Below are 18,326 nucleotides of genomic sequence, written 5' to 3'. Positions count from 1 at the left end.
TTGGTTTATATGATGGTGTTTGGTTTATGTGATGGTGTTTGGTTTATGTGGTAGTGTTTGGTTTATGTGATGGTGGTTGGTTTATATGATGGTGTTTGGTTTATATGATGGTGTTTGGTTTATGTGATGGTGTTTGGTTTATGTGGTAGTGTTTGGTTTATGTGATGGTGTTTGGTTTATGTTATGGTGTTTGGTTTATATGATGGTGTTTGGTTTATTTGATTGAGTTTGGTTTATGTGGTAGTGTTTGGTTTATGTGATGGTGTTTGGTTTATGTGGTGGTGTTTGGTTTATGTGATGGTGTTTGGTTTATATGATGGTGTTTTGTTTATTTGATTGTGTTTGGTTTATGTGGTAGTGCTTGGTTTATGTGATGGTGTTTGGTTTATGTGATGGTCGTTGGTTTATGTGATGGTGGTTGGTTTATGTGATGGAGTTTGGTTTATGTGATGGTGTTTGGTTTATGTGATGGTGGTTGGTTTATGGGATGGTGGTTGGTTTATGTGATGGTGTTTGGTTTATATGATGGGGTTTGGTTTATGTGATGGTGTTTGGTTTATGTGGTGGTGCTTGGTTTATGTGATGGTGGTTGGTTTATGTGATGGTGTTTGGGTTATGTGATGGTGTTTGGTTTATATGATGGTGTTTGGTTTATTTGATTGAGTTTGGTTTATGTGGTAGTGTTTGGTTTATGTGGTGGTGGTTGGTTTATATGATGGTGTTTGGTTTATGTGATGGCGGTTGGTTTATGTGATGGTGGTTGGTTTATGTGGTGGTGTTTGGTTTATGTGATGGTGTTTGGTTTATTTGATTGTGTTTGGTTTATGTGGTAGTTTTTGGTTTATGTGATGGTGTTTGGTTTATGTGATGGGGTTTGGTTTATATGATGGTGTTTGGTTTATTTGATTGAGTTTGGTTTATGTGGTAGTGTTTGGTTTATGTGATGGTGGCTGGTTTATGTGATGGTGGTTGGTTTATGTGATGGAGTTTGGTTTATGTGATGGTGTTTGGTTTATGTGGTAGTGTTTGGTTTATGTGGTGGTGGTTGGTTTATATGATGGTGTTTGGTTTATATGATGGTGTTTGGTTTATGTGGTGGGGTTTGGTTTATATGGTGGTGTTTGGTTTATGTGATGGTGGTTGGTTTATGTAATGGTGGTTGGTTTATGTGATGGTGTTTGGTTTATGTGGTAGTGTTTGGTTTAGGTGATGGTGTTTGGTTTATGTGATGGTGTTTGGTTTATTTGATTGTGTTTGGTTTATGTGGTAGTTTTTGGTTTATGTGATGGTGTTTGGTTTATGTGATGGGGTTTGGTTTATATGATGGTGTTTGGTTTATTTGATTGAGTTTGGTTTATGTGGTAGTGTTTGGTTTATGTGATGGGGTTTGGTTTATGTGATGGTGGTTGGTTTATATGCTGGTGGTTGGTTTATGTGATGGTGGTTGGTTTATGTGATGGAGTTTGGTTTATGTGATGGTGTTTGGTTTATATGATGGGGTTTGGTTTATGTGATGGTGTTTGGTTTATGTGGTAGTGTTTGGTTTATGTGATGGTGGCTGGTTTATGTGATGGTGGTTGGTTTATGTGATGGAGTTTGGTTTATGTGATGGTGTTTGGTTTATATGGTGGTGTTTGGTTTATGTGATGGTGGTTGGTTTATGGGATGGTGGTTGGTTTATGTGATGGTGTTTGGTTTATATGATGGTGTTTGGTTTATTTGATTGTGTTTGGTTTATGTGGTAGTGTTTGGTTTATGTGATGGTGTTTGGTTTATGTGATGGTGTTTGGAAGATCTAAATGTTTTTTTACTAATTGCAGAACTATTGTTATCAAGTTCATTTAATCAATGCTGCGATTTCTGGTGAAAAATCATACATAAACATAATATGGTTATATGCCCGACCATATCACTTCATTTCAAAATAAATTATGTTTCCAAATTTATCACGACCTTAATGAATATTAAATATCAATTTGATTAACCCTTAAAACACAGTGACTGTTGTAAGTAAATGTAGCATTTCACTAAAAGAGGTGTCTAAAATCTCTGTTAAACATACGGAAAGTCCATACACACATACATAAGTATTGTATGCGTAAATAAATTGTATGAAAAATAACTCTCCATTGGATATTATTATCAATTAATTTCGCGTAGTGTAACCCTGTCATATGTTGATACAATTCATTACATATTTCTCTAAAACATGAGAAAAATATGTATTCCTGGTCAGGCCCGGTCCCCGTTAGGGTACGTTATCACACAATCCCACACAAAATGATCAGACTATATTTAAACATTGTGACGCGAAAAGGCGTATAACGACGACCTAAAATTTCGAAGTCGTGCTTCATATCAAACACGGAACAACGGAGATACTTAGAAAAACTGTTTGATAAATATTTATTAGTTGTATATTTGAGAATCAACATTTTAAATATTTGTCGGAAGTGAGACGAAACAGTCTGAAGTGAGACGAATCAATCGTAAGCGAGACGCACAGTCGGATTGAGTGCTCGATTGGGAGTCAATAAACTTTTAGGTATTTATATATGATTTCCACGCAACGTATTTTTTTTCAATAAGTTCTAGCTTGCATTAAAATCGTAGTTAAGATATGTGTACTAACCTCATCTGTTAATACACCCTTTGCTAGTATATGTGTATTCATAGGTGAAGCTAGTATCTGTTGTTACGATATATAACCCACGTATGATATACTAGTACGTGATTTCGTTTTTATCAATGCCATGCATGTGCAAAGTATATATCTATCGAAGTTGTATCAATGTTTTCATGCATTGCTTGATGTTATATATATGTAGGTATTTAATTTTGACTACATGAATGTGTGCTTTTGTACCAGCTAGGTACAGTATAAACCAAACCGCCGGTTATAAATAAAGACGTAAAAATAGCCTGGTCGACATAATAGGAAAAGCCCAAGCTAGAAATAGTTGCAATGACTGTCGCTTTATTTAGAAACATAAAATATAAACATTCAGAAAGAATTTGAGAGATTATCTGTCCGGTCCAATTTACATTTCCCCTACATTCATGCCGCATAAACAATATGTTATTCTTGATATTGAGTATTGTAAACTTGATGAATATTCCGAGGAATAAGAATGACAGGGAGGCGTAACCTGATAATATAAGTGAGAATTAACACAATATACGAGGAATAAAAATGACAGGGAGGCGTATCCAGATAATATAAGTGAGAATTAACACAATATACGAGGAATAAGAATGACAGGGAGGCGTTACCTGAATGCTTTCCTGTAGTAGCCTACTAGTGTGATCCAATACAAGAGCTAGAACGCATGACAGCACATTTTACATGTACACACACACTCACATCATTCGTAAAAATCCGGATTAAGCTAAAACAAGTTAGTAACATATTTCAAAAACACAAGATACGTATTTATAACAATTTAAACTATACCAATTCTTAATTCAAACAGTTAGTCATATCGCCGGTACACAGTACGAATAGAATATCGAAATTCAACAAAGTTGGGGACACAAAATCAAAAAAGAAATGAAAGAAAGCGAAATCCTACAGATCATGGAGGCGGAACCTGATGATCCGGAAAGGTAGGCGTTTTCTGCGCCACACGTGGCTCACAAGAAGAGGAAGAGTTGGTGGAGAAAAAAGAAATGATAAATGCTGCAGATGTTGCTTGCAATGGGTACCGCCGCTCAGTTAAGTTTCTTTATCTGTCTGTCAAACATATATCAAGGACGTAAGGAACAAATCAAACAAGCAGACTTGTAGTTGTTATGATCTATATTATTCAGTATGTTTTACGATTTTTTACGAAGCTTTCGTAATCAAGCAATGAAATCTCTATTCTCTCCTGGCTTCCTGCTCAAATTTCAATATTTCAGCAATTTTATGGAAAACAGCGTTGAATCGATTGCTTTTATAAGACCAACATTGTAATCTGATCTTTGTTTTGAGCTGAACCTAAACTTTGAGTTAAACTGCTGTCAACAATAACCGACTATGGCTAACAAAGTCCTGTATTACTTTATATAAAGACTTTAAACAAAACCAACAAGAGTGCGGAAGTGCCAACAATACCATAATTCGAATAAGAAATAGATAAAACTAGGCAAAAGATGAACAAAGGAGATTTACATGGACACTCTATCAGTTAGAAGACATCTCAGGAAGTCGCATTGTTATACATTTTTTGACAAAAGTAAGAAAGGACAATTTTCCATATTGATAGTTTCTTGTTAACAACATCCTTCGGAGCCAAAATTCTCTCTTGCTGAATGATATTCTAAAACAGATTTTCAAATGGTGTTGTTTTAAAGATATGTGTAGTAAAATGAAAAGTGGTGAACATGTTTTAGGGTTATCGGTATGAATCTATAAATCGTGATACAATTTATTCTCAATAGTCATACTTAATGTCATAGATAAGTTCTGTATTACAATCTTGAATAAAGCAGTACGCTATACAGGTAGTGTAGACATATCAAATTTAGTTTACTTAAAATGTGAGAGCATTGTCAACGATTTTTGAATATACTGAAAAAGAAAATTGTCGTTAAAACACGTACGTTTACTGAAGGATATGTTTTTCAATTGTTTATATATAATATTAAATATGCATTATCAACAAAACTTAGCATATCATGAATATATTCCATAATAAACAAAGATTAGAATGTCATAATTATATTGCATGTCATAACTAAACTAATGATCAACAATGCATTTGTGGATAAGCAGAAGACTTTTGACAGCAAATTACAGTGTTCTTATGCTTTTGACCTCCATAATTGTTTTGATTGAGAACTTCCTATCTTTCAGAAAGCAGTCCTGTCGATGACGGCGATGGACGATAACCAAGGTAAGAATGACAATATACTACTTATATTTGTAATATTGACAACGACGGTTTGAAGCTTTAAGCATACCCGCTGGTTTATACATGTGTTTAGTAATGATTAGCCTTACTAAGAGCGTATCACAACCCACCCGGTCACAATATTCTGACAACGGACGGAGTAAGTAACCAGAGCTGTCTACAGAACAGGACAGAAAGAAATTGTACGTACAGAGACATGAGTAAAGATGTCAGGAGGGTCATGATTAGCTTTGATTTATCCTTTATGAGGACATACGAAGAACGATTTGTATAGATCATGCAATGCCTTTAAACTGCAAATGGACACTCGAGTAAAAGATTCTGTCGATTTTTTTGTTTATGTTTAATACATTTTTTTATTGTTGATAATTATCGCCTCTTACGAAACAAACGGAATTGGATCCATACAGCAGGTCTATTCGTGGTTATTCGAGTCACCTTAGCAAAATAAACAAAAAAACTTCTGATTTTGTAGGAGGTAGAGTGCAACGAATACACAAATAGATATATTGCAATGAAGTTGGTCTGGCGTTACACATTGATATGTACGTTTGTTCTGTGTAATACAGTATAACGGGCAGCTAACACAACAGGCAGAAAGTGTTGAGCTTGGGTTCCATTAATCAATTGTAACAGTAATTTATCTTGGTTAATCTGAATACACGACTTACTGACTTTTTAAGTTTTTAAACAGCACAGATGTAGACTACAAAGTATTTCCTTTTTCAGAGTGGAATGTGTTTTTGATTTGCTACGCCTCCGTAATAGCAGTCTATGGGTAGGTATAATTTTCAATTCACAAACATGTTCAACTTCATATTTACCATTGGCGTAAATATATAAAACAAAATAGATATTAGACAAGTTCATCAACTTTTTAAAATCACTATTGTTGGCTCGGAAGTGCATATGGAAGTTTTGTATGGGAGTAAACCATAGTACCTGGAAAAAGTACACGCGGACGGGAAGGCTATCATTTCACGTCTGATCAGGGGACCCCAGTCGACTTGGTGAAAGGCGAGTGCGCTATACCCAATACTGAAGGTAAAATTAAGAAAAAAATATACAATAGCGATATCAATTATGGACACAATTTTAACTCTAAATCGAAACCGTAAGACACAAAAAACTGACGAGAAAAGAAAATCAAGGAAAGAAACCCCTCATTCACACATGAAGACACATTTGAACTCTTCCAATTCAAAGATTTGAATAGTTCATTATGAAGTTTCAGGGGTGAATGAATTAAGGAGGTTCAACTCAACTGCAATCAAGGCCTTGTGATACCTGAATGTTATGTCTACGATCTAAATATTTCACGAGGTACAAAAATTTGCGAATTTTGATACATTCGCGAAAATAACGAAATTAAAACCTCATGAATATTAGCTAAATGTAGCATGCAAATTTTGATACGACTAAAATATGAATCTCCTTTCTATCTTCAGATGTTTTGCATTCTCCACTCTGGTGGTTCAGATATTGATGTGGGCAATTCGAAGGTCGTTTAATATAGGTTTGTTTACTTTTCCTTTAACAGTACTTTCAGCCATTGCTATTATTATTCTTACAAATGTAATATCTCTGTTCTAGCTATGGATAATACTTTGAAAAAATACAAGTAAGTGGATCTCTTATTTTAACGTATTTCACGATATCCTACACATGTATGCATGAGATTTTCAGCAATATCTCGCAATCAGCGAACACATTTAGATAAATTCTTCTTTTTCTTGTAGCTAAATAAAAGTGTCGTCATTCTTTGGAAGTTTGATATCATAACTAATTCGTATTATTCATTTTTATTTATTATTTATTTTTGTGGTATTGTTGTAATGTCCGAACAATGCATGCTATATTTTCGTCTTTGTAGAAACTGTTGCTACACCAGACCATGTGACCATAGAGAAGAGGATTGCTGCCGCACTTATAGGTAATAATTCATAAATAATTTTCTTGAACTTTTGTTTGTGCATCCACTTTTGTGATAGCTATCCGTTCATTTGATATTCCCGCGGTTCCTGTTTGAACTGAAAGTGTTTTATAGTTTCCATGCTACTTATGTTCTGTAAAAGTGGATACTTTTGGTGTGTGAAAATATTTGCGTTCCGAGTCTTTAAACTGATTATGCGGTGGAATTTTTCGAGTTGTTAATTCTATTGTCTACATTTCTGTAATTTCGCGGGAATTTACGCGCTAAAATTGTGAACATATCCACACCACGAAAATGTAGCCTTTTACAGTATGCTCTTTTTTACCTACCAGTAATTCTGAATTGAAATGTTGACTGCTCCACATTGTTTGTCTCAATAAACTCTACTCTATCGTAAACATCTGTATACACTGTGGTTTGGTCTTAAATTGACATGTGGATATTATACCATATATTATATAGAATCCGGAGTAGAGCAGAGTATATTTCGAGGTTCCGACACCCTCTTTACATTTAGGTTGGAATTGAGTGACAATTTTTCTTTCGACACTTTCCGATACTATCTACATGTATAGCAAATTGTCAAGATAACTGATGTTCATATTTGGGAAGAGAATAAAAGGTATCATTTTCCATAGGTAGACGTAAATTTAAAGAACCATGCTAACGCTTAACGGCTAGCTTGTGCAATAATTATTAGGTTCATAAGGTGATGCCATTTTCCGGCGTCACTATCGTCACAGTCAGTAAACGGTGTTTAGACATATTGTTCTATATCCTAATTTCTATCCGACTGAAGTCAGTTTGAGTATCGTTTGTTGTGATATATATATGTAACTACATCTGGTGTTTTGGCTTTTTCGTTGACTGCTATTTGATGGTGAAAGCGAAAAGTTCTGCAGCCCAGTCTGACGGATCGATCTCTTCAACACCATCAACGTTTCTTGAGATGTCGAGCGTATCATCCATAGCACATCTTGATGTTCGTTCCCTGCTGGAGGAACATTCGGTGAGTAGAGTATATATAATTAAACTTGTAAATACATGTTAAGATATAGGAGGTTTGACCTTTGACATCTGCCATCGTCCAACTCAAAACGTCTGTAAACCTTCTAGGAGCCTCTAACCTAATACATTGGCCTACAAAAATATGTAGATGGTGAAGTTTGAGTGTTGTACACAAAAAATAGGTCAATGTGACCTGAATGAGACCTCCTGTGGTACTAACGAAGAAGACAAGCAAACACTACACAATTGCAGTCTGTCTGTCAGTCAGTCAATGTTCTTATCTGTTTGGAGCATCGCTGATATACTCATTAACTCATAATTGACACATTTTGTATGCGAGTATCTCTTGGGGTGACGGAATGGCAAACACCTACATCAGGTCTTGTGCTAAACGATATTCAGAGTTATGGCCCTTTGTTCACTATCCGTCACATTGTCCGGGCCATATATCATGTACCGTGTCATCTACAGTTACACAATTTTAACATGAATACCTTATGGGATAGCAGATTGTCTCATGATAATATCACGTCTTATGATACAATATATACAGTTTATGGCCCTTGCACTTTATACAGAGTTATAGGGATTTTAAGTTGCCAAACACGAGACTTTGTCGAGTGTTTGGCAACCTAAGAGAAGTGAATGATTCTTTAACTGTTACCCTTTTACGTGAATCAAAGCAAAATACCTGATATTCTGTAGTGTGTTTACAATTTAAACATAAAGTGACTATTGCTTTTCCAACACAACTTTCTCTTGTGTTTACTTATTTCAGGTAGAACCAGTGATTGTGAAAATACCATCAACGGCAGAGATTATTCAAAGCGTTAGATATTGACGATTGACAGTTCGCGTTAATCTTCCTTTGTTCATTATTTTGTCCTAGTTTCATCATTTTTGAGTTAATGATGTTGTTGTTGCCATTTCGGACTTCATTCATCCGAAACATCCAACACAACAGAACAACATCGAAATTTAAATTTACCGTACGAATCCATCATACCTGGACCTGGGATAACCCCTTTATGATCGGGTTGGGTGTACAGGGTTCAACGTCCTATCAACAGCTAAGGTCACTTAAGGAAGTGATACATTCAAAACATCTTTTATTTTATTTTTACATTTTCTCTGCATCCTTCCATTGTGATGTATTGAGAAGGCAAATGTTGTTATGAGACTATAACAACATTTGCTATTGTAACGTCATCAATCTCTATTGTGACGTCATCAATTTCATTGTTGTCGAGACTTACTTCGCTGTTCAAAGAATGACTACTCTATCAAAATGTAAATGTTAATAATAAATATTTTAGCAAATATTATAATGGTCCTATAACACACATTTCTATTGCTGGCAATCTTACATAAAGCCGTGCCGGTATTTTATTAAGTTTGTCGTCAATAGCAATGTGTGTTATAGGACCATAAAGATATTAAGTCTAAATATTAGCTTAATGTATCGATTGTGGCAGTTCTCATTAGTAAAAACTACATATACGCATTTAAAACATAAGATCAAAGACATCGTTTGTTTTATGTATTTTAGAAAATAGCATAATTCATCAATTGTTGCAGTTTCCTTTCGTAAAAACTAGATATCATTTGTTTTAAAATGCGTATATCTGGTTTTGACTAACGGGTTGTGCCATAAACGATACATTTTGCTAGTAAATTCTAATGTTTAAAATAAGACGCAAATTAGAAATCTGTGGATGATATGAGCGTTAAATGTATTTGGAGTTTGACTATAACGAGTACAGAGAGAAAGCTGATATACAAATGTGATAACACTACAGATGTGATAACACTACAAATGTGATAACACTACAAATGTGATAACACTGTGATCAATTGTGTAGGAACAAGATTTTTCTGCACTAGCTTGAAAGTGAATAAAGTTTATTATATATTTTCCGTAAATAAAATATAATCCCCGTTGAATAAACGTCTTACTGGAACAAACCAGGGTCGTTAGTGGTGCTTAGGTTTCAGTGAGGTATGTTAGACCATACCTGGAGTTATAACCATTTCAGTATCAGTTTGAAGTTAGCGGTCGTTAATATTAAAGGTGTTCAGTTTAAGTTAGTCGTTGGTAAACATTTTAGAATGTTGTTTAAAGATGTTTCTGTTGATATTTAATTGTTATTTTCTGTAAACAAATGATATCAATCCACGTTTAAACATAAAGTATTGTGTTTGTTTTATGAGCACGCGGCTCTCACTCGGTAGGGTACGGACAAGGGTATGTTTTGTCACAACCTGGTTTTGTTTTGTTGTTGACTTGTAACAATGATTCTGGTCTTCTACTCTATACTACGTCAGAAACAACAAACACATCTGTATGTTTGTCCGACTAGCCTGTCGCGTGCAGTAGAAAACAACAAGCACATATGTACGTGTACCCGACTAGCCTGTCGCGTGCAGTAGAAAACAACAAGCACATCTGTATGTTTGTCCGACTAGCCTGTCGCGTGCAGTAGGAAAACAACAAACACATCTGTATGTTTGTCCGAGTAGCCTGTCGGGTGCAGTAGAAAACAACAAGCACATATGTACGTGTACACGACTAGCCTGTCGCGTGCAGTAGAAAACAACAAACACATCTGTACGTGTACCCGACTAGCCTGTCGCGTGCAGTAGGAAACAACAAACACATCTGTACGTTTGTCCGACTAGCCTGTCGCGTGCAGTAGAAAACAACAAACACATCTGTATGTGTACCCGACTAGCCTGTCGCGTGCAGTAGGAAACAACAAACTCATCTGTACGTTTACCCGACTAGTCTGTCGCGTGCAGTAGAAAACAACAAGTTCAAGTTCTTTATTAACTTTGAGTCTTGCGACTCATCAGTGTAACACATATACATGATATATATATATATATATATATATATACTTTCTCATAACATTGACAAATATCGAAAATACTAATAAATACACAGACGAGACAAAACACTCGGAGAGCATAACTACTTATGTTTATAAAGCTCTTCTTGAATTTGCAGCTTTAATGTATTTGGCCAATTTTGCTAATTCATTTGTGTTTTGTCCGTTAAATAACTGAATTAATTTAAACATGCTCGGTTTTTTACAATAGTACTTTTTTAAAACATTCTCACGTAAATCAGAATAACAGGGGCATTTAAGAATAAAATGAAATTCATCTTCGACATCATCTATATCACAAGCGGTACAGATTCTTAAAAGTCGCGGAATATTTTGACAACGACCTTTCTCTACATTTAAAGTATGGGCTGAAAGCCGAATTTTTGTTATTTCTTTTAAGTAACCTTTCATAAACGATTTTCTTAAATAACCCTGTATACCAACTTCTTTGTTAAGTCATGTATAAAAAAATCCTTTTGATGATGTTCTAATTTGTTCTATACAATCTTGTCTATAAATATCTAAAAGTCTTTCTTTAATTATAATCAAACAGCTATTATCAATGTTATCTGTTTGCCATATGTAACCTAGACCTATTCTATATAATTCATTCTTGATATTAATTACCCATTTGTCGTTACGCACTAACATGTCTTCATAACATGATTTTAAAATGCAATTATCAGTATTTATAATCTTTATCCAATACTTAAAAATTCTGAATTTCCTCAGCAGTGATAATGGATATCTACCAAGCTCTAAATAGACCATAGCATTACAAGTATTTTTACGCACACCGAGTAATTTTTTACAAAACATAATATGTATTTTTTCAACATCCGGGGCTTTATGAAAACCCCATATTTCTGAACCGTAACACAAAATACTGTTTACATATGTATCAAATACTGATAGTTGGGTTTCAATATTAAAATAATTATTACGACATACATTCATAACTGAAAATAAAGCTTTCCTTCCTTGATCTGCTATTTTTTGCTGTGTTTTTCTGAAAGTGCCGTTGTAATTTAACAACATACCTAGATAATTAAATTCATTTACGATTTCCAAAGGACATCCGTTATATGTCCAATTTCCATTGTTTCTTAAAATACCACCATTTCTAAAAACCAGCACTTTTGTTTTATCTGTATTGACCGTTAGATCCCACTTTTTTGTAAATGCTTCTAAAGAATTTAACATGTCTTGCAAGCCTTCTGGTGTTTCCGAAAAAATTACCATGTCATCTGCGTACATCAGCAGGAACAGATTTAAAGTTTGAATTTCTATCGATGGACAGTTGTCAATTAAAAATTGCATCTCACAGTCATTTACATATAATGAAAACAATAATGGAGACAAAATTTCCCCTTGAAACAATCCGTTTACACAATTGAAGAAGTCAGATAATGAACCATTATACTTAACACAACATTTTACGTTATTATACAAAGACCTTATTAACACTAATAACTTTCCATCAATTCCTTCCCTTATTAATTTGAACCACATATTTTGTCGATTAATAAAATCAAATGCTTTTGTATAATCAATAAAACAACAATACAATCGTTTCTTATGTTTAAGACTCCGATTAATTATGGCCTGTAATGCAAATATAGCGTCTATAGTTGAAAGATTTTTTCTAAATCCAAATTGAGCGTCAGTTATCTTACTGTATTTCTTATCAAATGACATCAGTCTATTATTAATGATTGACGTAAAAAGTTTTCCCAAACAGCTAACTAGAGTAATACCTCTGTAATTATTAGTATTATTTGCATCTCCCTTCTTAAAGACAGGCACAATATTACCTTTAGACCATGTTTCCGGAAAGTGCCCGGATGTGAGTATATTGTTGAATAAAATAACTAAGCATGGCAATAAAACAGTCTTAAATTTAATCATGTATTCGTTTAAAATGCCATCAGGACCACATGCCTTATTTGTATTTAATTTCTTTATTGCACACAATATCTCAGACTCTGTTATATTAACGTCTAACTCTTCAAATGTAACATTTGGACCGTTAGTGTCATGTTCAAGCAAAAAATCGTTAACGTCATCGTTATTGGTTGGGCTGGATATAGCTAACTTTTGGAAATGATCGAAAAAATCGGTTGCATTCAGTTCACTTTTTACATTCTTTTTTCGATTTTTAAAGTGTTTATAGAATGCCCTAGGATTATGTTTTCTCATATAGTTTAACATGTTACCTTGATGGCATTTGTATTCTTTTTTAAGTTTATATTCCAACTTTTTATACATTTTTTTCTTATTAGTAAGACTAATACGATTTTCATCGTTTTTACAATTATTAAACGTGTAAAGGGCGTTTTTATACTCTCTATATAATCGTTTACAATGTACGTTAAACCATGGTTTATCATCAACTCTGTCTGAGTTTCTCACATTATTACGTATAACATTATTACTACTAGTACAAAAAGGTAAAATAAGATTATTAAGTTCACATGCGAACGTATCTACACTCATATCAATACTAGCTTTGCTGAGATCAGATACATTACAGATATCTATTAAACTATCAATATTTCTCTCTAGTACTCTCGTAACTTCCTCTGTATTCGCATCCTTCCATTTCACATTCACACGCTGTAATCTCTCATGCTGACTCACGGAACACTCATCAGCCACGTTATCTGACATACCTTTATTTACACAAATGGAAAAAATGACCGGACAATGGTCAGAATATATGTTAAAAACTCCAACTTCAATACTTTTAACAATTTCAAAACATGACTCGTGTGTTAATACATAATCTATGACACTCGAACCTCTTGCATTATAAAAAGTAACATTTCCTATAGCATCATCGGTGTGTCTTCCATTTATAATACGTAAACCGGTTGTTTTACACAGAGAGATTAATTGTCTCCCAAATTGGTTAACAGTCTTATCCATGCTTGTACGTTTTTTCATGTTATTATCAGGTAAATAGCTCACGATATTAGATAGGATGTTACAAGATATATTACCAATTCGATCAGATGTAATAAAATCATCAACTTCTCCGGTTCGACTATTAAAATCTCCAATAGCTAATATATTACATGTGTAAGGGTTACACTGTGTGGAAATACTTTCTTCTAGTTTTACAAAAAGATCTACATCATGGTTTTCATAGTAAGTACTATTCGCTGGAGGAAAATAATTGATAAATAGATACGTATCTTTGTCATCAAGTGATAATACACGGGATATTTTAAAAACTACAATACTATCCGTTACATTTTCAACAATATTACAGTAATCTTTTAGCTCATTTTTATAAAATATAACGATTCCTCCCCCCTTTCCATTTAATCTCGGCACGACATGCGCCGTATAATCAGTTAACTCTATGACATCCTCTTTCTTAACCCAGCATTCGTATAAACATATGATATCATGCTTGCAAACTATGTCCAGAAAACCATCCTCCCTTAGCTTGTCAGTAAGAGATCTGCAAACATTCCAAGATATTACTGTCACACTCCCCCCGTTTTCCTATCTCCCGCGTCGATTACCGAATCCTCTATCGAACCTGCCGTTGTGATCATGCCTACTTCCGTTTGGCGGTATCGTGGGTCGCTGTCCTGATACATGATCCGTCTGGTGTACGCGGACTGTGGCGTTGTGACGCGGTAAAATCCTCTGCTGGAAGTCGCGGTGATCGAACGCGCTCATATCCAGCTGTACGTTTGCCCGACTAGTCTGTCGCGTGCAGTAGAAAACAACAAACACATTTGTACGTTTGTCCGACTTGCCTGTCGTGTGCAGTAGAAAACAACAAACACATCTGTACGTTAGTCCGACTTGCCTGTCGTGTGCAGTAGGAAAACAACAAACACATCTGTACGTTTACCCGACTAGTCTGTCGCGTGCAGTAGAAAGCAACAAACACATCTGTACGTTTGCCCGACTAGCCTGTCGCGTGCAGTAGAAAACAACAAACACATCTGTACGTTTGCCCGACTAGCCTGCCGCGTGCAGTAGAAAACAACAAACACATCTGTACGTTTGTCCGACTTGCCTGTCGTGTGCAGTAGAAAACAACAAACACATCTGTACGTTTACCCGACTAGTCTGTCGCGTGCAGTAGAAAACAACAAACACATCTGTATGTTTACCCGACTAGCCTGTCGCGGGCAGTAGGAAACAACAAACACATCTGTATGTTTGTCCGACTAGACTGTCGCGTGCAGTAGAAAACAACAAACCCATCTGTACGTTTACCCGACTAGCCTGTGGCGTGCAGTAGAAAACAACAAACACATATGTACGTGTACCCGACTAGCCTGTCGCGTGCGGTAGAAAACAACAAACACATCTGTACGTTTACCCGACTAGTCTGTGGCGTGCAGTAGAAAACAACAAACACATCTGTATGTTTACCCGACTAGCCTGTCGCGGGCAGTAGGAAACAACAAACACATCTGTATGTTTGCCCGACTAGCCTGTCGCGTGCAGTAGGAAAACTTGATTCTTGTGTTATCATGGCTTCTGTATCACGAACATATTCAAGGCCACCTAATGATTCAGTCCAAACTCAAGAACTAAAGCTAAGCGTCCATAACTTGCTATTACAAACAAAAACATCAGCTGAACGCCTCAACCTGATCTTAATACCAAGATCATAAACCAATATCTAACCATTTTTGTCAGTTAGAAGCAATAACGATAACAAATATAAACATATATTTATATAAATGTTTAAAAGACGATTATTGTTACAGATGATTACTTTCCGAGGTTTATTTATATTAACAGCACATCACATTATGTATTTTGTTTTGTTAGTTATTATTTCATTATTTTTGAATATGAAAATAGAAATACTAAAATATGACTGCATAATTAGATTTGATTTAATTTTGTATTGTACTTTCTGGTATTCAACATGTCCTTATATCATTTAACTGGTTTTCACAACAAATGAAAATATGTGTTTAAGTGTAAAATATGTGTTATGGATATAAGCCGAAAACTGTCCAATAAGTGAGAGAAAGGACAGGTGTCGAGGCCCGTTAGGACCCAATCTGTTCTTTCTCTCACTTATTGGACAGTTTGAGGCTTATATCTAACTTAAAACATAGTTCCTCTGAGTGCCTCCAATGCTAATTCAGGTAACACATTCCCTATTGGTGTTCGCTGACCCATTTAACTCATTGGACAGTATTAGGTGAACCTATTGTCACTCTCATGCAGACCACATGCATGTAATGCACAATGTCCTCTGACACGGAGGAGGTCATTTTTTGAAGGATGCTTGAGAGAGTGACATTCTGGAAATGGAAGGGGAAAATATGAGGCGAACTTTTCCGATTAAAGCAATATTTTTCATACCTATCTGAGAAGGAGAATGAAAATGTTTAATACAAGAAGTAGACAGGATAGCTGTTGACTTTGGAATGTGACAAATTCCTCGGATATTAAACCCGCTGGTACAGTATTCTAGCTGTTGAATTTTGAATATTGTGAATTCTAAGGATAGTACACTGATGGTATTGTATATGTTGATTTCATATTATACTTATAAAACATGCGTTTGTATTTTTTGTTTTACCTATATCGCTGATTGACTCCCATTGTCTCCATTCATCTGTTCCCTACAATGTGATGTCACAACTGTCTAATGAGCGGAGCACTTACAAGACAGGTTGGTAACTTAAATTTCGAACATAAATATAAAATTATTGAATATTGCAACGTTTGACACGCCATATTAGACAGTTAGTCAAACTTATTGGACAGTTCATGCAACTTATTGGACACTTGTGACATCATCGCTATGTTTTAAATATATGTATATACATGTATGTACAAGTGTTTTTAATATTAAAGTCACGGGGTATGGAACACAACATAGCAACTTGTCATTGTGTACATTGCTGTCAATTTTGTTAATTTTCTACTTCAAAGTGGCAATACATATATTTAAATATATGCAAGATTCGTCCCTAGAATATTGAATCATTTAGAAAAAACAATTAACTCTAATAATTTTTATCACCTGGATATCTGATTCTAGGAAAGATGATTAAGCTTGTAGTAAAATGCAGCCAGGAAACCCTTCATAACAACTTAGGGGCTGGTAGCCAGTCTAATTGAAGCCATATGAAAAAACACCTTCATGTAAATCTAAAAAATTTCATACGTAAAATGTAAGCATTAGTTTGTTTGATTGTTGGGGTTTAACGTCCTCGTTTTACACATCCAGTCGGATTATCATGTTCTATCTGTCATTCTCAACAGTTTCTGGAATATGGTTTAAACCAGGGGCATTATATAGCCCATTATACGTCCCTGTTTAAACTAACGTCCTCGCAACAGACAGGGTTATATGAGGACGGGTTCCTAGGGAGACACAACAGCCAGGGTTATATGAGGACGGGTTCCTAGGGAGACACAACAGCCAGGGTTGTATGAGGACGGGTTCCAAGGGAGACACAACAGCCAGGGTTATATGAGGACGGTTCCTAGTGAGACACAACAGCTAGTGTCTTATGAAGACGGGTTCCTAGGGAGACACAACAGCTAGTGTCTTATGAAGACGGGTTTCTATAGGGAGACACACCAGCTAGTGTCTTATGAAGACGGGTTTCTGTAGGGAGACACAACAGCTAGTGTCTTATGAAGACGGGTTTCTATAGGAAGACACAACAGCCAGTGTTTTATGAGGAACGGGTGTCTAGGGAGAAACATCAGCCGGGTCATATGAGGACGGGGAATGAAACAGGCTTCATTGTTTCATTTATTCTGTTCTATTATAACAGCAAAGTAATTCTGAAACTTATATTATTACACGAGAGTAGATTTTTATCTATATAAATCAATTAGTCTTTTTTTTGTACCTTACCAACACTGCGATAAGTAATAAGAGTTACTTCCCTTCCATCATCGTCTGCCAAATATCATCGAATTTTAACCTCGACTGACACTTCTGATAGCATGTTCATTAATGAGTAAACTATGTTATACTTAATGTATATAATAGTTATGTTTAAAAGTTAAATACATACATATCTAATGTAGAATTTTCTATAATTTATGTGCACTTAGCAAAAGATATCACATGAGATACTATATAAACTATACTACATATTAAGATGCATGGGAGTATACATATGTGGACCCGTAACACCTCGCAGGTAGGGATATCCCCCACCCTTATGTGATCCAGACCCACAAATGTATCTTCCGCGTTTATAGTTAGTATGTTACAATACATGTCTTTATTGCATGTATTAACAAATACAACGATACATTGATTTATATACATAGTACACCTTATATACACATCCCTATATATAAAGTGTATATTTATGAAATGCATATTATGTATTCGTGTATATATGTACCAAATACTTTGTATATATGTTCCACATTACTTTGTAATCTTCATCTTTGGAGGCAATAAAGAGAATAATAATAACTGTAGCACAGTAATCGGTAAATGCGATAATACACATGTATAAAAGTTTGAATCCCGGACTGACCCGCGCCGCTGAATGACTACACCGATGTTTGCTTTATCTTTGTTATTTTCATACAAGTTCCTCATGGTACATGGTTTGTTTTCATAAATGATTTACA

The 18,326-nt window shown here is 35.1% G+C and overlaps 1 protein-coding gene across 3 annotated transcripts; it reads left to right on the top strand.

Annotated features, from left to right (window-relative positions):
• Positions 1-2,309: 2,309 nt before the first annotated feature.
• Positions 2,310-9,012, top strand: LOC110445413. Of its 3 annotated transcripts, none has more exons than XM_021490025.1 (8): positions 2,310-2,545; positions 3,474-3,606; positions 4,838-4,877; positions 5,625-5,673; positions 6,344-6,411; positions 6,769-6,828; positions 7,716-7,837; positions 8,615-9,012. In XM_021490025.1, the coding sequence occupies exons 3-8, from the start codon at positions 4,853-4,855 to the stop codon at positions 8,675-8,677; spliced, it is 387 nt and encodes a 128-aa protein (XP_021345700.1). In that variant the 5' UTR covers positions 2,310-2,545; positions 3,474-3,606; positions 4,838-4,852; the 3' UTR covers positions 8,678-9,012. The 3 variants fall into 3 exon arrangements, with proteins under 3 accessions (XP_021345700.1, XP_021345699.1, XP_021345701.1); XM_021490024.1 differs by having other exon boundaries at positions 3,474-3,714; XM_021490026.1 differs by lacking the exon at positions 3,474-3,606.
• Positions 9,013-18,326: the final 9,314 nt, after the last annotated feature.

This window comes from Mizuhopecten yessoensis, unplaced genomic scaffold, assembly GCF_002113885.1.
Source record: "Mizuhopecten yessoensis strain PY_sf001 unplaced genomic scaffold, ASM211388v2 scaffold2275, whole genome shotgun sequence".
Taxonomy (NCBI): Eukaryota; Metazoa; Mollusca; class Bivalvia; order Pectinida; family Pectinidae; genus Mizuhopecten; species Mizuhopecten yessoensis.
The sequence above is the reverse complement of the archived record's forward strand: the minus strand, read 5'-3'. Positions and strand labels throughout refer to the sequence as shown.

Excerpts from the sequence above, each read along its gene's own strand:
- LOC110445413 (XM_021490024.1), top strand. The coding sequence starts at position 3,670 with ATGATAAATGCTGCAGATGTTGCTTGCAATGGGTACCGCCGCTCA. Across the intron at positions 6,829-7,715 it reads GATTGCTGCCGCACTTATAG|CGAAAAGTTCTGCAGCCCAG; the intron begins GTAATAATTCAT and ends TGATGGTGAAAG. Across the intron at positions 7,838-8,614 it reads CCCTGCTGGAGGAACATTCG|GTAGAACCAGTGATTGTGAA; the intron begins GTGAGTAGAGTA and ends TACTTATTTCAG.